This window comes from Rousettus aegyptiacus, unplaced genomic scaffold (assembly GCF_014176215.1).
Source record: "Rousettus aegyptiacus isolate mRouAeg1 unplaced genomic scaffold, mRouAeg1.p scaffold_m13_p_6, whole genome shotgun sequence".
Classification (NCBI taxonomy): Eukaryota; Metazoa; Chordata; class Mammalia; order Chiroptera; family Pteropodidae; genus Rousettus; species Rousettus aegyptiacus.
Genome location: NW_023416309.1, coordinates 72988843 through 73015366, shown reverse-complemented (window position 1 = coordinate 73015366; position 26524 = coordinate 72988843). Strand labels below are relative to the sequence as shown.

Genomic DNA, 26524 nt, shown 5'->3' with positions numbered 1-26524 from the left:
CTCTCAGCTTAGGTCTAAGTGAAATAACAAAACAGGGTGCTTTGATAGCTTGGAAAGGAGATGGTGGGGGTGAGACAAAGACAGTGGCTGTGAAAAGTAGAAAAAGATTAGTATTTACTTGGCTCTCAGTTTGGCAGAGACTGGCCATGTGTAAACTGATTATGCATGCTTTCTAGGATGTCAAATTCTGGAGACGGGTCCATTATCTCATGATTTCCCAACCTTCCATTGTGCTTTCATCTCCTATTTTGCCATTTTTTGACGCTACACCCACTTTTGCTCTTATTGAAAATGTCGCTTCTGATTTTTTTTCTTTTTCCAGATGGCTTCTATTTAGTTTTCCTAGATTTTTTCTAGTTGTCTTCCCATTCCACAACCCTGATTCCTACTCCTCAGTGGCTACTCAACAGCTCATAGTTGTTTGTTCTACCATTTACATCTATTCTTCATACTTCTGAATAATGTACATGTCTACTTGATCTCCTTTCCCCCAGTTCAGACACTTTTACTGGCTTTCTACTCTGTTTCTCCAGACCTCTGTCCACAGATGTTTTTATTTCTCCTTCATTCTTCCAGTTCTGTAATTGTAATTTTTAAAAATATTTTTATTAAAATATAGCTAACATAAATATTGTATTTGTTTCAGGTGTTCTGTAATTTTTGGTTAAACAAATAATTAGTGTTTTATTATTATGGTAAGGTAAATATTTTTGCATTTGAGTCACCTTTATTGTGTAGTTTTATTTTTTTTTAGAGTGAATAATTGCTTTATTTTTTGGTTTATATTTTCTATGATGTATTAATAATTCTTTACCCAAACTCAATTTAAGCTCTCAAGTGTGAGCAATCAGGTCACTTAATCCATCAATTTCAGCTTTAAAAAATTTTTTTTTAAAGAGTCTTCCTTCTGGAGCACTCTAATTGCTCCAACCTGGACTGGTTTCTCCCTGTCTTTGCTACACTGCTCCTGGGACTTTATCATCATCTGGAGAATTCTCTTCAGGCCTTTTTTGTGTTGGACCCTGGGTTTCTTGAAATTCGTGTCCTCTTGGCTTACTTCCTGTTTTGGTGCAGGGCAATCTCTAGTCTGCTTTGAGAAGGAATGGATGGGATTTTTTTTTTTTAACATTGTATGTCTGAACAATGTCTTTCCTTAATTTAATCGATAGTTTAGTTATTAAATTTTAATCTGGAAGCAGCTTTGTTGTTCTTGATCTTCACGGTTTTGAAGAGTTCAGGATCGTTATTTTGTAGAATGTCCTTCAGTTTGGTTTGTCAGATGTTTCTCCATGGGTAGAATCAAATTATTCAGGTTATGCATTTTTGTCAGGAATGTCACCACAGAAGTGATGTGTCCTTCTCATTGCATCGCATCAGAAGACCCATATCAATTTGTCCCAATATTGCAATATTGACTTTGATGACATGGTTAAAATGGTGTCCACCAGAGTTCTCCACTGTAAAGTTATTATTTCCTCTTAGCAATAATTAATAATTTGTGAGAAGATACTTTGAGATTCTTTACTATCTCATCAAAAATTTACCCATTAGTTTAGTGTCCTTTGATGATTTTTAACTGCAATACTCCCATATTTATTAGTTGACAGTTTACTATAAACAGAGCTTTTGCTTTTCCTCCCATTTATTTATACCGATTTGAACTTTGGATTCTTACTTGATTCAATGAATTATAATCCACCACGATCATTATTTATTTAATGCCCAAATTGTTTCAGATTTAGCCAATGAGAACCCTTTCGGCGGGCTGCAGCCTCTAGTTGCTGTTTCTTTTTGATATATACCCAATATTCTTTGCTCACCTCTGTACTTTCTAATGCAACAAAATGTTTCAAAATCATTCTGTAATTCTCCAACTGCAGCCCTGGAATTAACCTTATTTCCAAGGAGCCCTGGTTCCTCTTAGTAGGAAATGATATTTAGTAACTAAGATCTGGACACTTGTGTACTTATCATGACTTGTGTATCATACCTTTTAAGCTCTCTCTATGGACAGAGCTAGAAAATATATGTATGTGTGTATATGTTGTGTATGTGCATACATTTATTTCTATATCTATACACATTAAAAACCAAGAATACATATTGATACTCCATTGAAAGAGTAGAGGAATGGTCTAATCTGATTTATTTTTTAAAGGATCACTTTGCTCGGTGTGTTCAGAGTAGACTGTAAAGGAACAAGGAACAATAGTAGAAGCAAGGAAATAATTTAGGGGCTATTGCAATTATCCGTGTGAAAAATAAGGGTGGCTTGGACCAGGGTGAAGTGGTGAAATAGTGACAAGTAGTCAATTTTTTTTTTTTTACATATTTTAATAAGAAATTGCAGACTGGTTCAATGTTCACTGCGTGAAAGATGAATATCAATGATTGCCCTAGGGTTTTTAGGACCGATTGAAAAAATGGAATTTTCATTAACTGAGACAGAAGGATTACAGGTGAAGCAAGTTCTGGGAAGAACTAGGAGTTTGGTTTGGACATTTTAAGTTTATGATTGTCTATTAAATATCCAAGTGCAAATGACATGTAGGCAATAGGATATAGGCATCTATAATTCAGGGAAGAGTTCTGGAGCTGGAGATGAAAATTTGGGATGTAGTAATATATTATTCGTTGCTATGTAAAGCCCTGAGACTAGAAATAACTAAAGGAGTACAGATAGAGAAGAGTTTGGAAAATTGAGCCTTGAGAACCCACCAACAGTTAGAGATCCAGAAGATGATGAGCCAGCAAAGGAGTCTGTGAATGAACTGTTAATGACATAGAAGTATCAGAAGAGTGTAGTGTCCTAGAAGGCGAGCAAAGAGTGTTTCTAAGAGGGGAGAGTAAGCAACTGCTGCTAAGTAGTAATCAATGAATTTAGCAACGTAATGGCAACTGATTAGAGAAGGCTCAAAGGAGAATGGGAAGATGGGATTAAAGTTAGTGGGTATACTTTGTTTTGCAGAAGAGGAAAACAGAAATGGAATGGTAACTGGAGGGGGTAATGGGGTCAAGATATCTTTTGTTGTTTTGGTTGTTCTAAATTGGAATGCATTTCAGAATGTTTCTTGGCTGGTGGGAATAATCCAGTTAGAGAGGGAAATTTTGATGGCATGGGAAAGTGAACAATGTCCTTGAGCCCTTGTGGGCTGCCTGAAGGAATGGGAGCTCTAGTAAGTGTAGGCTTTAGGTGGAAGGGTTCATCTACAGTAATGAGGGAAAGGAAGAGTATGTGGACACAGACAGGTAGGTAGGTAGGTAGGTGCAAATGTGGATATCAATGGAAAAATCTCTTCAGAATGCCTTATTCTTTGTGAAATGAAGTAAAGCTGATGGAGGACAAAATGATTTGTGGTTTGAGGTGAAGAAAGGAGAAAGAATGAAATAGTATAGAATAGCAGGCCAATGGATTAAGGAAATGTAATACGGTCGCCAAATAGCACTGAGAATCACCTGAGTAATTCAAATTGGCAGTTACAAGTCTTCTGCAAGGGCTCTTTGCTGCATCTACTGCAAGGATGAAGACAATTCTCAGCAATCAGACTGTTGACATTCCAGCAAATGTGGATATCACTCTGAAGGGACACACAGTAATTATGAAGGGCCCCAGGGCACCCTGTAGAGGGACTTCAATCACATCAATGTAGAACTCAGTCTCCTTGGAAAGAAACAGAAGAGGCTCCAGGTTGACAAATGGTGGGGAACTAGAAGGAAACTGGCTACTGTTCTCACTGTCTGTAGTTGTGTACAGAATATGATCAAGGGTGTTCCACTGGGATTCCGTTACAAGATGAGGTCTGTGTATGCTCATTTCCTATTGTTTTTCAGGAGAATGGTTCTCTTTTTGAAATTTGAAATTTCTTGGGTGAAAACTACAACCGCAGGGTTCGGATGAGGTCAGGTATTGCTTGTTCAGTATCTCAAGCCCAAAAAGATGAGTTAATTCTTGAAGGAAACGACACTGAACTTGTATCAAATTCAGCTGCTTTGATTCTACAAGCCACAACAGTTAAAAACAAGGATATTAGAAAATTTTGGGATAGTATTTATGTTTCTGGAAAAGGAACAATTCAGCAGGATGATGAGTAGGTCTAAGTTGATCAGTTACCGAAACGGCAAGATGTTACATGATTCCTTAGACTTTGTGATTATTTTAAAGATGCAATAAAAATTGTGTGTTGATTTTGTGAGCGAGAAGGCTTCTGCAGGACACAGCTTTCCGAGGTGTAGGTTGAGTTTGAGCCCCGCAAGAGGGCGCTCGCGGAGGGAGTGCCGTGGCTGAGCCCCTGAGAATCCCAAACTAAAGAAGGAATCTTTTCCAAGAGAAGAAAGCAAGAGAAAAACACTATTTCTTTCTAATACCTACATCCAAAAGCGCGAACGCTGTGAGCAGGATTCGAACCTGCGCGGGAAGACCCCATTGGATTTCGAGTCCAACGCCTTAACCACTCGGCCATCACAGCCACGTGCATGCTGGGTCCCGTGCAACTATAGCTGCCTATGAATAATGCCTGTACTTGTCTTGAAATATCTGTGCGCGTGCGCCACCGCAGTGCAGGCCGCGCCTACCTTGTATTGGTCATCAGCAGCCCTACCAGCTCAGCGATGCTCAGCAACTTTTCTCCCTCCTCGCCCTGAGGCACAGTAAGGCCACAACAAAATAAACTTAAATCTGGGGGGATAACACCCTTGAAAGCAAAGGACAGTGAGAACAGAAATGCACACTGAAAGAGGATCGGAATATAAGTTCCAAGGAAGGGGCGAGGGCACGACAGAAAGACCCTTCCCATGGAAATGTGTTTGCCTCGTGACATTAATACCACTCTGCTTCCGGCCTAGGCACCGCTGGGATTCGAACCCAGGATCTCCTGTTTACTAGACAGGTGCTTTAACCAGCTAAGCCACGGCGCCGTTGGTATGCTGAGTTTTGTATACATAGATCATGCTGTTTACAGGCACCATTGGCAAATGCAAGACAATGGTTGCCTCAAGTCCTCAATGATTTATGCTTTCTAGGGTTGCCCCCTTCCTTTCCCTTCCCAGGTTCTGAGCTAACGGTCTGTGCCTTCATTCTTCCACACCTTTGGAAGCCGACTTAACCATGCATGGGTGTGTTACTCCCAGTCCCTTAGCCACCTAACACCTTCAGGGCTTCTCCCGTGTGGTGACAAAGTCAAATACCCTCAACTGCTTCAGGACACTAGTAGGTTAAGTCAGCCTTTCCCCTCCTCAGGCACTATGACCCATGTTGGAGGTTACACAGCCCTTAGCCACAAGTTGCTTCTCATCACTCCTTCCCAGGACAAATGTAGCTGAGGTGATGTTAGAGGTGGGAGCAGGATTTGAATTAGGTGGAGATTTAGCAGGCTCAGCAAAGCTCTTCAGCTGGAAGGGTATGGGGAGAAGAGGGATGGAAATTGCTCACTCACTACAACCTTCTAGGAAGTCAGCCACACCTCCCCACAAAGATCTCCCCTCACCCAACCCCCAAATATCATTCCACAAAGTCCTGTATTTTGTTTTGTTGTTTTTTGTATTAAAAAATATTAACAGACACAATATCAAAAACACAAATATCATCAGTAGAGGTACAGCTGAGAACACCTGGGTCCCACCTGAGGGGCAGCACCAGGGACTCCATGGTCCACCAACTTTCCCCACCTTGGAGCAGCTAAGGGTTTGGACCACGCACTTCTGCTTATGCCTCAGGCCCTCCTCCTCCTCCCATCTGAGGAGGAGGTGGGAGAGAGAGCTGCCTCTCCCAATAAATAAAGTACAGTTCGCAACCCTGGCAGAACAGGACTCTAGCACAGCTGAGACTTGGAGAGACCACTTCAGCAGCCTTGTCCAGAGGAAGAAAAGATTCCTCACCAGGGGTGGGAGGTGAGGCTTTTCTAGGCTGGGCTGAAGAGTTCGCTCTCTGTTCTCTCAGAGGCTAGAGGCGGCCCCAGGATTCTGGGCTGGTTATGGGGGTCCAGCCCCCTACAGTGGGAGAACCTGGGACAGTTTTGCTATTGGTTGGTCCAGCCACATCTGTATTCTGAGAGTCGGGACGTGGGAGAAGGAAGCTTCTCATGTACTCCTGGAAGTTGCCCCAAAATGCAGTCTAGCTGGTGCCATTATCTGTGGCAATTATGGCTGGACTGCATGAGCTCCCACCTTGTTCCTCTTCCTCCATGGCCAGGTCCTAAGAGGTTGAGACCCTGGTCCCAAACTGGGCCTGGGCCTCATCTCCCCCCTCAACCTCACCACCACCACCACCGCTTTCGCCCTCCTCCATGGGCTCCAACCCTAATCCATCCAGTTCCGAGAAGAGTGGGTCATCAGGGTGGCCAGGGTCCTGGGTGTTACTACCGCAGTCCACACAGGCCTTGGAGGGAGAAAAGGGATGAGTGAGTCAGGCAAAATTCTCTCATTGCTGACCTCCTAGCCCAGCTTCCCTTATCCCCTAGCCCAAGAGTACTTCCCAAAATGTACTCTGAAGAAACAATAGTCCACACAGATGCACATGGGGCCGACAAGATTTGAAAATGCTCTGTACCCTGTATCCAGATCCCACTATGGGGCAGTAACAATGTACATTAGCACAGAATTGGCCCAGAAAAGAAAACTCATGTGGTTTAATGTTATATAACCCAGCAGCAAACTTAGTGGAATTAACATCCTTCAGAATTAATGATCCAAGGACAATAAAGGGATCAGCCCTTAGCCTCTACCCTTTCAACTTGAGCTCAATTCTTTCTTCTCCCTCCTGGCCCAGACTTCTCTCTCACCATCACATCAAGAGCCCGAGGCAGCTGGCCCTTCCGGACCCAGGAGTGCACAGCACCTAGTTCCCTCCGCTGGTCCTCTGAAAACCGAGGCTGCTGCTTCTGCATGGCCCGGAGCCGCTCCCGGTCCTGCTTCAGCACTGAGGCTATGTCCCTGCCCGGAGAAAAGGTTCAGAAGGCTGGAAGTAGGGGCCAGGGCCCGTGAGGCTGGCATTCTTCCTCTACCACAACTCCTCATCCACTGTCTCATGCTCATCCCCTGAACCAGTGCTCTGGGAATTCAGGGATTCTAAGACCAGGAAAGCTGCCTTGAGCCTGGGAGGAACTAATAAAGGGGCTCCAACAAGCAGAGGATAGAATAGGAAGCCAAAGAGCCACCCCCAGAAAAGAAAACCCCAAGTTACCTGGGGAATAAGGGTGGGCCAGCCTCCTACCCCTTCCCTCTGAAAGGGAGGCAGAGGAGGCCTCAAACTCCTCACCTGGAGGGCACCTGGTAGGTCATCATGACACGCTGGTCAGCATTGGCCATAAGCAGCCAGATGGGATCCTGGAGCACGTACTTAATGACCTGGTCCCCAGGCTGAGCCCTGGCTTGGGCAGCCCCAGCCTCAGCCTCAGAAGAGTCGATGCTGCCAAAGTACTTGCTTGTGTGGCTGCTCTGACTGCTGCCTGTGAAGCAAGGGGCCAGCCAACAGAGTCAGGCTGGCTGGTGTTTCCACCCCTGGGACCTCGCAAGGCCTCCCTCAAGGACTTCCTCAATGCCACACGTCCAGCCCACTGGCCTTAGGAAGCAGATTGTGGGCCCGGGCTGTTCAGCCAAGGTGGGGCCTGACCTCCCAACTCCCCAGTCACTGTCCTACCCTGGGACGTGGTAGTGGGGGGCACTCACGTGTGATGCTGGCCGAGGTGCTGCCCCCTTCATGGGAGCCTGAACCAGATCCAGAGCCCAAGCCAGAGCCCAAGGATCCTGAGGCAGCAGAGCCTGTGCCAGAGCGAGAGTCTTCTTGCAGCAGCAACTCTAGGAGGTCACTGGAGCCCGAAAGCGCATCCTGATTGGAAGACTCAGTTACCTCCACCTGGAGAGAATTGGAAGGACAGGGAGGGATTAAAGGATTAACACCTGGGTTTCCCTTCAACTTCTTCCACTGATTGGAGGGCACACCCAACCCACTCTGATCCCCTCTCCACGACAGTGAGGCCAGAATGAAAGAGCAGAGACCTAGCAGAGTAGAAACATAACACTGGACCATTTTCAAGTGGCAGATGCACACTGAGAAGTTATTGGGATGTCCTCACTTGCCTGTCAGACAGGACTGTCCCCACTTCACAGGTGAAGCAGCTAATTTCTGCCTCATTCAGAAATTCCCCTGGGATCTCACCCCATGACACTATCTTCTGGAGATGACAATGCCAGGTAGACAGAGGACAGGAAGTGCAAAGTGGAGGAGGGGTGAGGGGATAGGGGCTTCGTGGGGGCCGTAAGAGGATGCAGGAGAGTCAGTGCTCACCAGTCTGGCCTCTGGCTCAGCAGCCTCCTCACTGGGAGGCAGGGGCCCAGAACTGCTCCCAGGGCCCCCTGTAACAGCACCCCCATCAACACGGGGGGGCTCCTCAAGCTGCAGTAGATTTAGCTGGAGTGGGGAGCTGCATCTTGAGTTGAATAGCGGAGAGTCCGGGTGGTGGAGAGGGCTGGGGAGCAGTGGGGGCAGGGATGGAGAAGGGGAGTGGGAGGCAGGGGTAGGAGGCCCCTCGATAGAGGTCTGGGGTACCCCATAGGGATAGCTGGATGGGGTAGGAAACAGATAGTTAGGGAACACTAAGGCCACCATTGGGGTCACCAGGGGGGCTGGGAAAGCTGCAGGGGGCACAGATGTAGGAGCAGGGGGAAGAGGCTGGGGGTTGCCTCGGGGGGAGAACACTGGGAGTGGGTAGGGCTGGACCACAGACTGGAAGGGAGTAGTAGCTGATGGTGGAGGCCAGGGGGCAGAAGGTGGCACAGGTGAGGGATGGGAAATATAGCAGGGCGCTTCAACTCGTGGGGTCTGGTGGTGACGTGAGCGCTTGGCTTTGGATCGGCAGTGGTGGCGGCGGCTGGGAGGTACAGAACCATGGTGGCAGCCTGTGGGGAGAGACCAGGATTAGCGAGGGTCTCAACCTGGAAGTTAGTGCCCCTGTCACCCCAACGTCCTGCCACTCAGACCAGGGAGAGGGCAGGCAAAGGCCAAGGAGAGAGTTTGGCTTCCCCGCCCACACAGAACAGAGGGGATTGTGGGGAGATAGAAATCTTTAGGGAAGAATCACAGGAGGCAAGGACAGGGGATTTATTGAGAAAGGAGCTGGGCACAGGTTACATGAGGGGTCAAGCTGGGGATGTGCAGAAGAGAGAGGCATGCTGGCAGATGGGAGGAGGCAGGGTGGGTCCATGGATGAACAGGCAGGAGGCTCTGGTCCATCTGCCAAACTCCCGCAGGCACTGCCAGCCTTGGTTTGGTGTTCCTTCTGCCAGTCAAGGCTGTGCTCTGCCTAGCTCATGATGGAGTGAAGAGATGGGCAAGAAAGCCCAGTCTTGAGCCCTGCTTCTGCCTGCAGGGGGCCTCCCCTCAAGCACCTGCTGGGCTGCCATCTGCCCTTGAAGCCCAACCCCACCTGAAGTCATCCCAGCCCACCTTGCCTGTATTCGGCACAGAATTTGTATAGATCTCTTAATCAGCAACAACTGAGTCAGTCCTAAGTGGGCATACTTCATGCTCCGGCCCCCATGCTGGGCCTGAAATAGCTTACCTGGAACAGAGCACCTCTGCCTACCTTTCTCAGTACCAAACCCCCAGGCTGCCCTCCTCTGGCTCCAGCCTGGAACCCCAGCCTCATGGGGAGAGGCTAGTAAGGGGCCTGCCTGTCCCTAGGCAGTGCCCAGCCTGGGTCCCTGGAGCAGGAACATCTCTCTCAAGAATCCCCTCCCCACAACAGTCCGGTCCTAGATTGGGCAGAGGGCAGGCTCTGGGAGGTAACAGGTAGCTACCTCGCTCACCAGGGGCCAAGGGGGCCACAGAGGAGCCATCAAGTCCACGCAGCCTGCTGAGGTCACGGAAGCGGCTGAGAAAGGCCTGTTCCTCCTTCTGTGTGTGCAGGGACAGCACAGCCTTGGTCAGGCCCACGGGGCGGTAAGCATCTGGGGCTGGGTCAGGGGCTACTGTGGGGCTGGGAGCTGGACTGGGGGCTGGGCCTGGAGCCAGGCTAGGCAGGTCCTCCATCATGATGATGTCTGAGGAAGGCGAGATTGGGGAAAGGTCATCAGAATCACCTGAGGAGTTAACACATCCATACCACACCCGCCCCGTACAACAGCTTAGCCAACCCCTGGCCTCTGCCCCAGTGCCAAGCCTGGGCCATGTGCATCTCTTGACCTCCTCCCTGATAAGGAATGGCTCTGGGCAAAGCTGTCCCAGGATACGGAGGATACTTAATCCCCTCCAGTGGCACTACCCTAGGATAACCCATGACTCTCATTGGAAGGGAAGCCTACCCCTTGCCCTTCCCTCCCACATTCTTCAAGTCAGTACCCTTCAGGAGTTTTCAACAGTCCTAGCCTTTAGACCCTCTATGGTCAGCACCTCAGGGTTGAACCCCCCACCCCAAACTTTGTGTGTGAACTGACAATAACAACATAGGAAGCAAAATGGGGGAAAGAAAGCAGCAAAGGCTGGTGGAGGTGGAGGCAAAAAGCGGTAGCCCCCACATAAGATGGAGGCCTCCTTCTCTCCCATTAGGGCCAGAGGGGGAGGGGAAAAGCAGGAGGGCGCTCTGGCTAGGGGACCATGGGGAACCTGGGCACTGCCCCCCTCACTCCATGCCCATACCCGACTCCGGGGGCTTCTTGTCTCCTACATGGACGATGGTAGAGCTGAAGCTACACTGACTGGTGATGGACACCACGCTCTCCGCCTTATTGGCCAGGGTGAGCGGGCTCAGGGAGCCTCCCACCACCGGCTCCTTCCGAGGGGTGGCCCCCTCCCCAGACAGCACTGCCGACGGATCTGTGCAGAGAGATGGCACCAGTTACCACCGCCGCCCCAACCAGGAGGTCAGGAGAGGAAACCCCAGGGAGAAAGAGGGAGGACAGACAGCAGGGAGGAGTCTGAAGATCTAGAGGCTGAGAAGGGGACAAGGCAGAGCAAGGTGGGGGTCCCAAAGACAGAACAGTAGAGACACAGGGCCAGTGGGCCAGGACAGGGCAGTAGGAGCAGGAACTGTACCAGGTCTTTACCTTTCTTGGTCCCCACAGAGACTGGACCTGTCCTCTGCTTGTCATCATCAGAGGCTGAGGAAGTGGTGCAGGAGGAAGAGGAGGCACATTTACGCTTGGTGGTGCCAGGGATGTTGCAGCTCTCCAGGTACCTGGTGATACAGCAGAGAACATGAGAGCAGGATCTGGGGTGGGTGGGGCCAGGGTCCAAGCGGGAAAAGGTCCCGGACTGGCCTTACCTGAGGATGCTGTCCAGGCAGTTGATCTGTTGGTAAGAACAACTGGAGGCTTCTTTTCTCTCAGTCTCCTCAGGGGCTAAGACCAGTGGGGCCTGGACTGGAACAGAGGCTGCCTCCAGCTCTGGGTCTGGAGAATGGCAAGGAAGGGTCTTGGCCCTGAATATGTCTGTAGCTGTGCCAAGGAGAAAAAAAAAGGAAAGCTCCTCTGGGTTGGGGTGAAGGTGAGGGGACCCCCCAGGTCTCACTCCCCAACCACACCTTCACCAACTTACCAAGGAGGTGGGGCCGGGGCAGAGGCCGAGCCCGGGACTCAATAAAAAGCTGCTGCCCCTGATGCTTCACCAGATGTACATCTTTACAGATCTGCTGGAAGGTCACCTATGGGACAAAGCAGGGCAGCGGGCAGCATTGGAGGGACTTGGCCAGTGTCAGGAGCTCAAAGGACAGTACAAGAAGGTACCAGTGGGGAGGCAGGAAGAGGAGTGGGGAAGAGGCAGAGCTCCTCTGGGATGGGCAATACTGATTCTGAGGACAGGGGAAGGGGAGATAGAAAGGTGAAGCGGGAGGACACTCACTGGGGCAGGAGGCCCAGGCCCCTCAGCATCACCCCCATTGCTATCACTGGAGGAGCCAGGGCTGAGAAGAGGACCTGGGGAAGTCACAGGGCCGACTCCACAGAGCCCCGCTGGGGTGGGGCTGTGCACTGGCTGAGGCGGAGAAAAAAACGGGTTAAGTGTCTATAGCCCTGCGCCCCACCCCTTCCTCATCTCTCAAGCCTCCTCCCCTCAACTCTCACCTGCAAGAGCAGTCGGTGGATCTGCTCAGATAGCTCCTGGATATCAGGGTCCAGGGACAGAGCTGGGTTGGGGGCTGGTGGAGTGAACACATCCTCATTCAGGGGTGCCCTGCAGAGTAGAGAAGACTAAGTCGAGCCCTGCCCCCTCCCACACTGTCCCACATCCCAATGCCAGCTCTGGGGTACTTACGTGCGTACTTTGTGGCGGCCCAACACAAAGGCTACTTTGCGGCTCCAGGGGTGCACGAAACCTGCCCAGCTGGTGTCCATGGTGACATACTCTCCATTACGGGCACAGAAACGGATAGGGGAGTGATCAAAGGGCTGGCCAGCCAGCTGCAGGACTGAAGGGAGTGGAAATGAGGTAAGGATCAGCAGGAGGGAGAGCGGAATAAGATAGAGAGCTACCCCACTGGAGATCCAGGAAACAAAGGCACTGAGGGACATAATTACAATGGCACCCATTAAGAAGCCCTGAAGATGGCCAGAAAAGAAGAGCAATGTGAGAGGAACTCACTCTTCTTGTGGATAGCCAGCATCAAGGGTCGGTCCTCGGGATGCAGGAACAGGAGCACTGGGGCACCCAGGAGGTCCTGGGGGAGGTAGCCAAGCAGCGGGGCAGCCCTGAAATGGGAGGAAGCATCAGTCTGACCATGGTCTAAGTCCTGGCCACTCACTTTTCCTCCAGGTCCTGACCTCACCTTTCGTCCACATCCTGGAAGAGGCAGCTGGGTGTGTGTCGTGTGGTGAAGATTCTCTTGTCAGGAGGGATCCGAGGAGCTGAGCAAAGAAAGTGTGGCCACTGGGTTTCATCTGGAATGGTCCAGTTCCTTAGCCCTCCATGCTGCCTGGGGTCCAGGCTGGCTGGTAGTCCTCCCTACAGCTCTATCCTGGGCCTTCTGGCCTACAAAGATAGTCTGGACCATTTTTGTGCCCCATACTAGGAATGAAACTGAGAACAAGAAACTCTTCTTTACCCTTTTCTAGCTCAGGGTTCTTATCCAACTATACCTCTAAAGGAGATCTCAAACCCTTATCCTTATAAAACCTTCTTTGTTTCAAAATTCTGAGGAACGGGATCATGCCTCCCAGACTCAGGTCCTGCCTCACCCCTAGCCTGGATAAAGCACCCTTCCTCCGACTCCCACCAGGCCAGGCCCTAGCCTGCGCACCTTCATAACCCGAGTGGACGCGTTCTGCGATGAGCAGGCAGCATGGCTGTGTGGGAGCCCCATCTGAGACCCTGATCTTGGTCAAATATGGGGTTAGGCGGAATGGCTGGTAACGAGGCCCTGGCTCCCGGTCAGGACCTCCTCTAGCAAGGGAGAAAAAGAGGAGTTAGGAACTATCGATGAAGGGCTACCCACCCTCCTCCTCAAGGTCACGATTCACACAGTAAAGAAAGGGGGAATGGAAGGTAGGAGGGGTCTGCTCCCATGTACCCCACCTACCTGATACGGCAGAAGACAGACTTTTCCTGGGTGAAGTCCTTAAAACCTGAACCTGGGACAGACCAGAAGAGAGGTAAGCACAGCCCCTCAACATTCTCCCTAAGCTGAGGAGAACCCAGCAAGGAAAATCTTGGGTCCCCTGGCTCCTTACAGCAGGAGCTTCCTGGGACCACTCATCCCTCCCCCCAGCACTTGGGGACCTCACCTGCTGAGGCCCCAGAGCCCCAGGTAGGCAGGCGAGATGGGGCAGTGGAACCATAGAAGACGCCCACATCCTGGGGAGCCAGGAGCTCTGAGAAGCGAGCACCCCGGAACACATCCCGCTTGCAGCGCAGCAGGATACCTGCCTGCTCCGAAATATAGACGATTCGGCCTGTCAGGAAGGAGACGGCCACGGAGAAGGTATCCTGGGCAGGAGAGTGAGGACAAGAGCAGATTCAGGAGCCGTGGGAGTGGAAATAGAGGTGCATTGGGATGGAGAGGCCAGGCTGTGACTGACCTGGTTTCGAAGTGTGTACTCAGATGTGATGTGCTCCAGCTCCTCCAAAGTGTAGGTAGACATGTCCATGGCACAAGGTTCACCCTCCTCCAAGCTCCACTGCTGGTAGTATTCCTGGTTGGCTGCAGGGAAAGGGCAGTGGGGCATTCAATGAGGAGACTGACACACTATAGCAGCCCAGGACCAGGTCACTGCCCTCCTAGGAAACATCACTCACCCTGCACCTGCTTGACACAGGCCAGAGCATACTGTAGTGTGGCCAGGGTCCCAGAGCGGCCCTTGCCCCGACGCTCTGGTGGCAGCCGAAGCTTGAGCTCCCGAAGCGCCGTCATGAGTTCCTTCTGGGTTCTTGCCCGAGCTGACTGTTCACTGCTGCAGGACCAAAGGAAAAGGGGGCATAAGCATTAGCCCCCAGAGTATGGCCTAGGTCCCCAGCTTCTCCCCCAGCCCTCACCCCACAAACCTGCAGCCACTAGTAGATGGGTTGTCCTGTTCTGAGCTGGCACTCAGGAGGCTGTAGGCAATGGAACTGCTGGGTGGGGACGGGCTCTGAGAGTTTGTGCTAAGGGAGAAGCAACAAGCCCAAGATGAGGAAAAAGTGGTCAGCAGCATGGGCCTATCTCCTAGTTCAGCCTGCTCACAAGACGATTCCCCAAGCCTATAACATACAACCATACATACCTCTTGCTGCTTTCAGTAGTCTCCAGCAGGGCTGAGTCCTTGCCATTGCCAGAGGAAGAGCTATGTGAGCTCCGCTGAGATGCACCCCTGGACTCAGGCCCATTGGACTCATTCCCACTTGAGCCATTGCTGTTGGCATCCGTGTCATCAGTCAAGCTGGGGCCAGGGCAAGGCCGATGCTGTGGAGGCCCAGGAGATGGGGCCCCTCCAGAACAAAAGGATTCCCCTGGCCTGGGATCCCCTCCCCCATCAATTCCTTCTAGGGGGTTACTCATGTCTGGTCCATGGGGAGGGCAAGCAGAGAACAGGGATGGCGGAGAGGCCACCACGGATGCACAAGGGGGGCCGGGAGGCCTGGCTGAGGGAATGAAGTGGAAGACCCAAGCCTCTGAGGATTGAGAAATTCGATCACAGCCAGCACCTAAAGAGGAAGACAAGGAAGGAGGGCTTAAAGAAAACTGGCTGTTAACTTCACAGTTCCTGTCAGCTTCACTCAGACCCTCCCCTCTGCCTGTTCCTACACTCCTGGGAACCGGGCTTCCAACAGGAAGCCTAGGTAAGTTCTGTTTCCCGTTCCCGTATGGGGGGTTGTAGGTAGGAAGGAGCCTCTTTTTGGCCATCCCCCACAACGCTTGCCAGCGTGACCTGGGTAAGTAGAGCCTGAACAGTCCACTATAACTATGGCTGTGGGCCGAAGCCCAGACACGTCCCATGCCCAAATTCCCATCGGCCGCCAACTCTGCGGGGCACTCTGAGGCCACTAGGCAGGGAGTGAGGCTCTCGCCTCCTATATTTAGGCCTCTGGTCTAATTTTATCTGGGGACGGCACCGCCCCCGCCGCACATGCGCGGGGACATGCACAGCCCCACCACGCGCTTCCGCCGCCGTCGCAGTCGCCAGGGAAACCGACGTCATCAGCTGAGCTCAGCGGTTGCTGGAGGGACTACAGGAGGGCGAGAGGCACGACCCCTCCCCCATTTCCCGGCGGAAGCGGGGATCGACCCACTCCCACACTGGCGGGTGTGGCCAGGGGTCGTCCACCTCTAATACAGTCCTAGTCCCCTGAGAGCCCGTGGCCGCAAGAGGGGCGGCCCATAGGGTTTCCACTGGGCCCCAACTCCCGGGCCTTGCTCCCTAGGGCAAAACACAATCGCCACCGCCCTCCGCGCAAAAGCAGCCTGGCGCTCGCCTGGATCTCAGTCATTCTGGTCAAGACGACACAGCCTTTCCTTCTCCGGCCCTTACACCCTCTCCCGATCCCCAGAACCGAAGCTGGTACCTGCCATTGTCAGGGACACAGGAATCCTCTCTCCTCAGTCCTCTACTTTTTCAGACAACCCCTACCCCACCCCCATCCGAAGCAGACACACTCAGCTCTGAGCAAGGGACGCACAACAGCCAGCATATAGTTCCTCCCCTACTCCCAGTTCAACCACACCTCCAACCCCCCGAGCATTTTCTGAGCGCCAGGAGAAAAAGGAAGGCTGTAGCCAACAGCAGGAACTAGCGCCGGGAACGGGATGTTCCAGCCCGAAACAGGCTGACATCACGGCCGGCGCCGGGCCAGGAATTTGAGAGGGAAGCGTGGAAAGCCTGGAGGGGTCGTGGTACGCAGTCAAAGCCAGGGACCCCAGAGTGATAAGAAAGGCGGCAAGGGGCATGCTTGCTGAGGGTTGGGGCGTGGGGCCAGGAGAGCTGGGAGCGGGAGGCAAAGCGGGAGGTAATATAAGCGGGTCAGGAGTGAAGACACCTGGTGCAGGGTTGCAAGGAACACCTGGGTCCCCGGGGGTACGGAGAGGGAGGATAACGGCAAGGAAGATAGATTACTGGTGTGCCGTCTGAGCGCCTGGACCTAAAGCGGCACATCAGGCTTTAAGTGGCGGCAGTCTGGCGCGGAGTGGAAGTGGCGGGGGCCACGGAGACGCCTACCTGTCCGCGCGAGCGCCCTCGGGCCGCCTGACCGCTGCTGTTGCAGCCCGCAAAGGAGTGGAAGCTCTGCGGGGCCAGGAGGCGGGTTGCATAATGCCGGGCACTGCCCCTCATTGGCCTCCTGACGGCGAAGCCACAGGCCCCACCCCGGATTGGCTGGGGATCTCGTCCTGGCGCCTGATTGGCTACTGGCCCCTACTGAGGTCAGGGCTGTGTCACACACACGGGCGCACGTGGATCTGGGTGCTGGCACTGAGCTGAAGGGCCCCAGACACCACCGCCCAGCCAATGGGCGCAGGACGCCTTGTACAGTGAAGGGTAGGGAGGGGAAGGAGGGGAAGGGAAGCTGCCCTTTTTCCGGGGAAAATGCCCAGGGCACCGCAGGTGCTTAAGAGATGTCTACGTTCTGAACTGACCAGCCTTGCAGAACAGGACAATTTGGCCTTCCTCGGGATGGGGAAAAGGAATGCAGACCCTGGGCGATGGGCCAAACTGGGTGAGATGGCTGGTCCCTAGGAGGCGGGGAACAGCAGAAACCTGACTTGGAGTTTACTGGGTTCTTTTCCCCAGCCTGTCATCATAATAAATCCCTTTTATCCATCTCCTTCCTCTGACACTTCAAATCCTGTGGACAGCTAGGAGGAGGGCAATTGAGGGTTCACATATGATGGAGTGGGGGATACAAACAATAGAAGGGGCAGCAAGAGCCAATACGGGCTGTAAAAGGAAACAATGGCAGGTGCTTCTGTGGCCAATCAGAGAAAAGGTCTCCCAGCAGTCTGGGGGTGTGTCGGGGGATGACTAGTGCTTCTCTCCTGATTATGTAGCAGCCACCTACAGTTAAGGCTGCCCCAAAAGTGGGGGGCTAGGAAGTCAGGGATACGGGGGAACAAAAGGAGTAGATGAGAGAAAAGACCAACTGGGAGTTTAGAGAAAGGTGGAGTGGCAAGGGCTTCAGATCCCTACCACTAGGAAAAGAGAAAACCAAGGACATCATCTGTCTCCTTCGCTATTCCCCAGCCCCCAGAATCGAACCTGATACATAGTAGGTGATTAATAAAAATGGTGATTTTGTCGTTAACAAGGATTAATAGGGGAGAGGAAGGGGCCTCAGCATTGGAAAAGGGACTGGAAATTGTAACTTTTTTAAAAGAAGGGGGAGCACATCACTGAGCTCTAAAAAAAAGATAGGGGCCTGATTTGGGGGATAAAGTGCCAAGCTGGGCCCAGGAGAGCTGCAGTTACACAAACCTCTGCATCCAGGACTGTGAAGTAGTTTCTCTCAGGGCTCCCTGGAGATGTGGGTGGCAAGTGAAGAAGCCCCCAAGCTGATGCTGACATAATCAGTTATGGGTGCACTCCCCTCACTGTCACATGGCCTAAGCTTTCTTTAACCATGGTGTTCCCCGTTGGGGGGAGGAGGCAGGGAGAAGACTCTGTGGAAAAGCTGGGGGTGGGGGATATGATAACCTAGAAAAACCAAAGCAAGAAAATACAGGAAACAAAGGATTCCAGAGCCCGGATTTTAGTCTCACCCTGAAAATGCACCCCCAACTCACATACCATGGCCCCATCTCGTCTCATTTTCAGATATCTTTTCCAGAAACGTCACTTTTCTTCGTCCTTAGCTCTCCTCAGGGATTGAGGTGTGATCTCCCCTGATATAGGCAGTCTTTGCTGTCCCACCTCCACCTCCATATCTATTTCTTGCATAGACAAAGGGGTCCAGCGCTCCAGCAGCTCTCGCCTGCTCCCAAGACTCTCTCTGGTTGTCCTGCCTCACGGTCCCCACAGTAACCAGGCCTGCTGCCGTCAGTGGAGAAGAGGGGGCGGGAGACAGCGGTGACGTCAAAGCGGAGGAAGGGGGCGGAACAAGGCAGCCAGGGAATGTGGGGCAGGGAGGCTGGAGAGGCAGCGGTTTGGGAGGCGGCCAGCCCGAGAGGGCGGTGGCCAGCGCGCTTGGGAACATTATGTTCTCTTGGCTGGTGGCCCAGGACATGCTCCCAGCTCAGGCGCCTCCCCCCAACACAACGATAGCCGTCCTGTCCCAAAGCCAGGGATTCCTGGAGAGAGGATTAGAAGAAAAGGGTCCCCTCCTCCGCCCCTATGCCTGGTTCTCTTTCCACACTCGCATCTGCCCTCCCCTCAGCTTATGCCTACAGCTCCTGGCACTGGCTTTTCCCCTCTCCCAAACTGTACACATCTGCTGACTGGATCCCAAAGAGCCAAGGCGAAGAAGTTATAGGCCCAGGTTCTGTAAGAGAACTTGCACCTTTGCTCCTTCAGAGGCCCCCTTCAGAGCCTGAATCTCTTGTTACTATGGCAGCAGAGAAGGGGAGGAGTGAGGGGGAGGAGAATAGGTCTAGGACGAGGAAATCGAACTGGGAGGGAACAAGTGGTCCATCCTAGGGCCTGGATCCTGGGAGAGGGATTAAAGAGTGAAATGAGGGTTTTGGGCTGGTGCCTGAAGATCAGAACCAGGAAGAGGGAAATGAGGAGGGAGCCACCAAAACCGAAAAGCTTGAGAATGTGAGAATAGTTCTCAACAATAGCATTCACATAAATCTCTCACCCCATTGCTGTTGTTTTGTCATCTTATAGGCATTTTTTTTTTAGCTAAATGATTTTTAAAACATGACCCAGGCATTATGCTAAGCACTTTATGTACATTATCTTATTTAATCCCCAGAACAATCCTGTGAGATAGGTATTATCCCTATTCCACAAGGATTGACTAAGGCTCATAAGTTACTAAACTTTATACTGCCTCATAATATGTTCTCAGGCTCTTAACAAATAGAACCCAGGGTTCAAATCTGGGCTTTGATAATGGCTTGTCATTCTGGCTTCTTAGCCTTCTGGAATGTATGAGGTGTTACTCAGCACTGGAGAATCTGGGTCTCTCAAATATCCAGCTGATTCTGAGTTTGGTGCCTGGAACACAGACTTCATCCAATCCCTCTTCTTGCACTCCCCACACACTTTGAATCATAATAGACCAGTTTTCATATGCTTTTGAAGTCCTTGAGCTCATCCTAGCAGCTACCAGCCCCAGTGATTTCCTAGGAACTCCACTTCCTCACTCTCCCACCTTACTCCAGAGGTCCTTTTACCACAGGCCTGTTTGTTTGTACAGACAGATACCAGGGCACCCTATTGGTTCCTCTTCACCTCCAAGGGCTCAGGAAAACACATGCACAGCCAATCTGCATCAACCCATCCTCCCTTTCAGGATCTAATACCTTTACGTCCAAGGATAACTCCGAGGCCCAACTTCTACTCTTTACACATAAGACATCTTGAGAGTGATGTAACTGGCTCAAAGTCACACAAACCACACCACCATGTCAAACCTTTGGAACCCTCCCACCTGCCCTACCAGGGTGTCCCTCCAGCCTCAGAACCCCTGCCTCTTTCAGGTGCTTAAGGCACATACCCAAACAGCAGCCACGCACTGGAATGTCGCCTACCCGCTCTCAGGGATCCCATCCCTGTACCTTCTTGGGACCAGGGGTCTCAGCTCGCTCATGTCGCTGAGGGCTTCCAAGCCCCTCCCCCCAGGTACCCTAGGGCGGTGAAGGATCTAAGTCAGCGACTCCCGTCCCCTGTCCCTCTACCGCTGAGTTCTCGATCTCCTTTCCGCACAATCATCAGGGTTCCCGCCGCAGCGATCACGCAGTCGCAGGATTCCCTCTTCACCCCCACACGCATTCCATTAACACCCCTCCTGACAGAACACCACCCGGAAAAACTCACACCGACCCCCCGCTCATTTCCCCCCATCCCTGAGTACTCACTCACTGCTCTGCAAGCATGCAGAATCCAATCTTTTCCCAATTAGGACCCCAGAGACTCGGACTTGCTGCTCCGGGCAGCCTACCAGCTGGGATGCCACGCCCCTCAAGCTTATTGGCCTAAGGGCGTGGGTCCATGCCCCGCGCCTCGTGCAGTTGCCCCGCCCCAGGACAGCCACGATTGGTGCCGCCTGCTGCCACCATCATCTCATTGGTCAGCTTGCCAACCAACAGTGACAATATCCACGTGCGGGAGGGGCTGTCTTGGCGGACTGATTGGAAATGGCAGAAAGCCACGCCCACACCCACTTACGAAGTTCACATTGGCTGTGGCAACATCCGGACCTGCCTAGATCAGTGACGCAAATGCCAGCCCAACCCTCTAAACCTTCTTATAGGCTGAGAGGTTTCGGAGCTGTAGAGGACACGTGCCGGCGGTCTCACGTGGCAACTTGTTTACCTAGAAGCTGGGGATTTTCCTTGACGACACTCATACCCAAGGATGCAGTCTGCGCAGGCGCAGCGAATGTGACGTGCACGCAAGCGCAGATGTGAGCGCGGTGGCCTCGGTTAGGGGTTTTGTGGCAAGACCTGGGCAAGCCGTCCCAAGTGTGACTAGAGCGCCCCCCCCCCCCGCCCCGCCCCGACGCTGGGGCCTAGGCCGTGGTTCCCTGAAGCTCCCTGAAGCTGGGAAAGTTCGAGCATTAGGGGGATGCGGTCTTCAGACCTCAGTGCCCCGGTGAGGATAAGGGCTATGAAGATGTAGCAGTCTGCTAAATTATTTTTTGCCTCACAAACCTGGAGGAGGTCGGCTCATTTACTATAATACTATCTCAAAAATGAGACCGGGATCCAGAAAGGTTACATAATCCATCAGGATTAACACACTAGTCAGTAACAGGGCCACGATCTGAACCCCAGATTTGACACTATAAAGGCAAGTCCTACAGCCTATGGGAACCTTAAACCTACCTGGAAAGTATTCAGTAGATGAAATATAAAAAAAGCCTTGAGCACTGACTGGAATACAGTAAACCTTCAATAAATGGGAGACATAACAATTGTGTACCTAATTTTAAGAATCATCTTGGCCCCTTAGTACTGCTGAAATCTCCAGGGAAGGTGCCTGAAGATCCATTTTAAAAAGCATTCCTGGTCTACAGCCATGCCACCCTGAATGTGCCTGATCTCACTGATCTTGAAAGCTAAGCAGGGTCCAACCTGGTTAGTACTTGGATGGGAGAACATATAGGAATATCAGGTGCTGTAGGTGTAAAAAATAGTAATAATAATAAACAGCATTCCTGGTAGTTCTTAGGAGCCCACAAGTTTGGGAAATACTATCTAGGTTGCCAATACTGCTGAATCCTCATGCTGCAACTCAGAGAAGTGGGCCCTCCAGAGCTCTCCTAGCACTCTCCATTCACTGTTGAAGCACTTCCAGACAGGAATGCTAGGGTACCACATCAAGGATATTGTGGACTAGAGTCATCTGTCCACAACAGAGTGCAGGGGAAAACAGGCCATCTATAGCCAGCTCCACACCACACTCAGCTGGGTCTGCCTGGGGCAATTTGTTCAGTAACTATTTATTAACCCCCCTTCTGGATGCTGGCACTATGTCAGGCACAAAGGGGAAGAGATGTTTCACAGAAGTTGGCTACTTCAAGCCTATGAGTAAAAGACTGCAAGAGCAACTGCACAGTGTCTGGGAGTTAAATCAAGGGCTAAGAGAGAAGGGTAGGAATGCTGGGAAACCTAGACCTCAGAGTTCATTGGGGTGAAATACCCGGATCATGAACAAGTCTAACTACCCTTCGTGCTGCTGCCCACCCCCTCCCCCACGGCCACCTTGGAAATCACACTTTGCCCTGCCAAAGGTCAGGCCCTCCAGCAAAGCTCAGTCCTTTCCTAATATATCTTCTCAACTTTCCTGTTAAACCTGGAGATATAATACCATTCCACTGGTTAAGAAAAGATCTTAAAACAGACAACACTTAGTTACTCATTACACATTTATTGTACATTTTCACAATCTGGATGCGCCACAGAATTGGGGGCATGGGGTGAGGGAAGGGGGGGCAGGGGACACTGGGAAAATATGGGGGGTCTAGAGCACAACACCCCCACCCCCAGCATCTCTCCCTACCCTTTTACACCACAGCTTAGATCTCTCTGTTCCCCCTCCACACAGACACCTTGAGTGTGGGGGAGGAAAGAGTTTGGGGGTCCCCTCTAGCGACAGTTTAAGGGAATGTACCCTCAGACCCCTAAAATTGTGCCATTTAAAAGGACATTAGACCCTTCCTTTATCACTTCACCTAAGGAGGAGACAGCTCTCTCTGGGTTTGACCACCCTGAAGAGGGGTGAGAACCCCTATCTTCTAGCAAGTCCCGCACACACATTGGCAGTGACTAGTACCCCCGCCCTGAATTTGGCGGGGGGCAGTCAGAGGAGCTGGGCAGTGAAGGAGGCAACACCTCCCAAACTGGGGAGGAGGGTTTTCAGTCCAAACCCCAGCAGGGGTGGGGCCAGAGGAGACTTCAGGCAGAAATTGGGGAGATTCTCTGTCCTGCTCCACTCCTCTCCAAGGCAGTGATGACCCCTCACACACTGGCAGCCACCTCTCCCAAAAGAGATCAGATTGTGGCCAACCCCCAACTCTTCTGGTGGGAGGAGGAGGGCGAAGATCAGGCAGATGGGAGGGAGGGAAACCTCATGGGAATGTCAGTTGAGTGCCCCACATGAAAACTGGGGATCAGGAATGTGGGGAGAAACTCCAAGTGGCAGAATTATTGTTCCACCATAACACACTGAACTCCAAGACACTTACACACCAGCTGGGGGGAGGGAGAGGAGGGGACAAGAGGTTTGGAAAATGGGGATAGAGGAGGCAAACTGGACTAGAGGAGCTAGGAGGGGATGATTCTGGGGGCCAGAACTGCCTGGCTCCCCAAAAGCCCAGGCTCCCCACCACCTACAAGTAATGTCATGCAAATGAAAGTGTGATACAAGGACCAATGCAGACTAACTACTTAGTGTAAAAACAAACAAACAAACACTGGTTGAAAGAATGAACAGAGGAGCAATGGAACAAAAAAGGAAACCAAAAAGGATGTCAATATGCAAATGGTTACTAATTAACATGCTGGAAGCTCCCAGACCTTGGGATTCTTAGGACAAAGTGGGGCGAGTCTCAGAGCCTCCCAAATGATGCAAAGAAGATTCACCTAGGGAGGCCTGGACGATTGCTTTTTGTCTTTTTTGTAGGGGGGTGCAGATATGGGGAAGGCCAGGATGGGAGGAAGGATCAGCTAAATCCAAGGAAAGATGGGAAGAAGAGGGACTATTGCATAGCAGATGCAAATGAATGGACTTGGGGCTGGTCAGGAAAAGGAGGAAAGGGGAAGGAGGGAAAAAGAAAGGTGATGGGAACCTTAGGAAGGGGTGTTAAGGACAACCGGAAAAATCTTCTAGTAATAAAACTACAAACAGACCAAATATATATAATATTATATATGTATAAATAACAGCTGGCTATTTACAGAGGGGCACACACACAACACACACATGGATGGGAGGCTGGAAGATATGGCTGAGAGGTGGAGGAGCAGCTGGGAATGGGGGGGAGAGGCCCTTCTCTGGGCAGGGCAGGCTCCTCAGGGGTTTAAGAGCTGAAGTAAACTGTAGAGAAGGGAAGAGAAGGAAGAAGAGGGAGAGGGGAGAAAGAGAGAGAGAAAGCTATGGGTCAGGCCAGGCCCTGCTCCCATCCTCCCCACTCCCCAGATGGCTGACATCCCTACCCCTCTGGGCCTCAGGTTCTCTACCTATAAAGCAAGGGGGCTGGACGGTAGTTCCAAGGTCTCCTCAACCCCACAGTACGGCCTTGGGGCCACAGACCCCTAATCGTCTGGGACCACAAGCTCTTAAACAATTGGGTGGTTAGCTTCCTAGCCATGTTTCGGGCCCCTGGGCTTTTCCTGCTCTCCTACCCCCCAATTCCAGGGTTCCCAGACTGGGCTCTTAGGCCTAAAGGGTCCTCAAGGGAGCAGTGGGAATCCACCAGCTTTCCTGTTTCCAAATACTTAACAGAATTGCCCTGAACCAGGCAAAGGACAGGCTAAATAACATCAAGGTTTTGGGCTCTAAATGAATCAAAACTACCAATGAATCAAAAGACAAAAAGCAATTGTCCAGGCCTCCCTAGGTGAATCTTCTTTGCATCATTTGGGAGGCTATATATGCTTTTTGCTGAATAGTAAAAACTAGCTTAATGACCTTCAAAACCCAGAACTCATAGGGGAAACCTTTCCAAAGAAAGGGCCCTAGCCACTCCCGTCCTACTCACCGATGATGATGATGAGGATGATGGCGCAAATCACTCCCAAGATGATCATCATCTGGGGGCAAGAGGGGAGGGTCAGTGAGACAGACCATGAAACCCCCATTCATCCACCAGTCAGTTCTACCTGCTTCCACTTACCTTGAGGTTTTTCCACCAGTATTTGCGCTTAAGCTTGGCTGCACTTGTTTCAAACTGGGAGGCCCCCGCCTGGAGTGCATCTGCACGGTCGTCCAGCTCCGAAAGCTTCTGGTCCCGCTCCAGGACCTTGTCCACGTTCACCCTCATGATGTCCACCACCTGGAGGAGGGGCCCACGAAGCAGGGGGTGTGCCAAGGCCCACCTCAATGAGGGCACTCCTCGACCACGTGCCCACATAAAGAACATGCACCCCGCTGTTGCCAGGCTACCATGCCAAGGACACATACAGAACATACCTAGCACACCTGGGGACATGCAAGGAGCACACATCAGGGGCATGCGGATAGTCAGATATCTCAAATGTCATAGCAACACCCTCTATGTATGAAGTTTCAAGCTGCCTGCCCGGTACTACTAACCTGCCTAAGCTGAAACACCCCAGGCTAGAAAGGCTAACACCTCAAGACCCTTTCAAGTGCACACTGACAGGGATAGGGCATAGTATATCTTTGTCCCAAAACTCATAAGCGTGAACTGCGATCACTTCCAGCCCACGATGGACACCCGCACTGGTCTGCCAACCCTCAGTGTCCTTCCGACTGTCTTTAGCTGCCCCCACCCAAACACAACTCACCTCATCCACCTGGGCCTGGGTCTGCTGCAGTCTTCTGTTACTGGTGAGGTTTGGTGGGGGCCCAGGGGGGCCTCCCTCCCCAGCCGGGGCGGCGGGGGGGGCGGTGGCAGCGGTAGCCGACCTGAGGGGTAGGGACAGATTAAGACCCAGGGCCTGGAGCCTTCGGCCCCGCAGCCAGGACTCCGCCCATTCGCCTGTCCATCCATCCGTCCCTCCCCTTCCTCCTTCTCGGAAGGCCACCCGACGGGAGCCCCGGGTTCCGTCCGATGCCGACACGCTGTGTGACCTTGAGTGCGGGCCCCCTCCCCCCTCCAGGCCTCAGTTTCCCCGCTTGTCGAATGAGGGCGACCTAACAGATATGGTCAGGGGTGGACCCGAATTGACCAGCAGCTGTGATGGCAGGGGCGGGCGGACGCCGGGTCCGCTTCCTCCTGCAGCCACCGCCCGCGCGACCAGCCCGGGTGGCAGGGTTCTCCCGTTGCCTGCGCGCAGTCACGGGCGCTGGCCTGGCCTCCGAGCGCGAGCCAAGCCCGGCCCCAGGGCGACCGCCCGGCGCAGGGTAGCCTGGGGCGGGCAAGGACAGCCGACTCACATGGCGGGGGTAGCGGGCGCAGGACTTGGCAGCGACAGGGATGGCGGCTCGCGCTGGCTCCGACTGGCGCTGGCTACCGGGGACGGGAAGATGGCGGCTGCACGTCACCCACATCCGGGCACTGCGGGCGGGGGTGGGGCGCAGTGGCGACTGGTCGGGAGCCCGGCCGCGGGGGCGGGGCGGGGCGCGGCGGGCGGGGGGCGTGCCAGCGGGGCCGCGAGCCTGGCGCCGCGGAGCCTTCTGCATCTTCCGCAACCTGACTTCTGCGGCTTCCGCACACCCACCGCCAGCCTGCCTGTCTCAGCAGAGCCTGCACAGCCACCCCCACGCCTCTGTCACTTTCTCATTATGGCACCTCTCATCCACAAACCACGTTCTCCCTCCTATCGTGAAACCTCTAAACCAGTCT

General features: G+C 52.4%; 2 protein-coding genes, 2 non-coding genes and 1 pseudogene across 10 annotated transcripts; 1 reads left to right on the top strand and 4 right to left on the bottom strand.

Moving 5' to 3' along the window:
* Nucleotides 1-3503: 3503 nt before the first annotated feature.
* On the top strand, nt 3504-4092 carry LOC107515671 (annotated as a pseudogene).
* Nucleotides 4093-4384: 292 nt separating this feature from the next.
* On the bottom strand, nt 4385-4466 carry TRNAS-CGA. The gene has a single exon. It is a non-coding gene; the product is annotated as a tRNA-Ser (tRNA).
* A 194-nt stretch (nt 4467-4660) lies between these two features.
* Nucleotides 4661-20511, bottom strand: PER1 (period circadian regulator 1). Of its 6 annotated transcripts, none has more exons than XM_016154731.2 (23): nt 20409-20511; nt 14683-15103; nt 14465-14563; nt 14219-14373; nt 14002-14123; nt 13708-13909; nt 13503-13554; nt 13224-13366; nt 12753-12831; nt 12569-12675; nt 12242-12395; nt 12052-12160; nt 11831-11962; nt 11528-11633; nt 11256-11427; nt 11038-11168; nt 10631-10807; nt 9793-10035; nt 8282-8892; nt 7663-7849; nt 7253-7442; nt 6777-6927; nt 4661-6373 (listed from the first exon to the last, which is right to left on the bottom strand). In XM_016154731.2, the coding sequence occupies exons 2-23, from the start codon at nt 14955-14957 to the stop codon at nt 6191-6193; spliced, it is 3780 nt and encodes a 1259-aa protein (XP_016010217.2). In that variant the 5' UTR covers nt 14958-15103; nt 20409-20511; the 3' UTR covers nt 4661-6190. The 6 variants fall into 6 exon arrangements, with proteins under 6 accessions (XP_016010217.2, XP_016010218.2, XP_016010215.2 ...); XM_016154732.2 differs by lacking the exon at nt 20409-20511 and adding an exon at nt 18175-20335; XM_016154729.2 differs by lacking the exon at nt 20409-20511 and adding an exon at nt 16612-17856.
* Nucleotides 4841-4914, bottom strand: TRNAT-AGU. The gene has a single exon. It is a non-coding gene; the product is annotated as a tRNA-Thr (tRNA).
* Nucleotides 20512-22402: 1891 nt separating the features above from the next.
* Nucleotides 22403-26243, bottom strand: VAMP2 (vesicle associated membrane protein 2). Of its 2 annotated transcripts, XM_016154723.2 has the most exons (5): nt 26116-26243; nt 25524-25644; nt 24890-25048; nt 24755-24806; nt 22403-24090 (listed from the first exon to the last, which is right to left on the bottom strand). In XM_016154723.2, coding segments are annotated over exons 1-5 (351 nt in total). In that variant the 5' UTR covers nt 26118-26243; the 3' UTR covers nt 22403-24073. The 2 variants fall into 2 exon arrangements, with proteins under 2 accessions (XP_016010209.1, XP_016010208.1); XM_016154722.2 differs by lacking the exons at nt 25524-25644; nt 26116-26243 and having other exon boundaries at nt 24890-25517.
* Between the last annotated feature and the right edge of the window lie 281 nt (nt 26244-26524).

Bases quoted from the DNA above. Each gene is read 5' to 3' on its own strand.
- PER1 (XM_016154724.2), bottom strand. From the start codon at position 15,395: ATGGGACGTGTCTGGGCTTCGGCCCACAGCCATAGTTATAGTGGACTG. The intron at 13,910-14,001 runs GTCAGTCACAGC...TCTCCTGCCCAG, and splicing joins AGTACACACTTCGAAACCAG to GATACCTTCTCCGTGGCCGT. The intron at 12,161-12,241 runs GTAAGTACCCCA...TCTACTCTGCAG, and splicing joins GGCCGCCACAAAGTACGCAC to GGCACCCCTGAATGAGGATG.
- VAMP2 (XM_016154722.2), bottom strand. From the start codon at position 25,228: ATGCCCCTGATGTGTGCTCCTTGCATGTCCCCAGGTGTGCTAGGTATG. The intron at 24,807-24,889 runs GTAAGTGGAAGC...TCTTGCCCCCAG, and splicing joins ACTGGTGGAAAAACCTCAAG to ATGATGATCATCTTGGGAGT.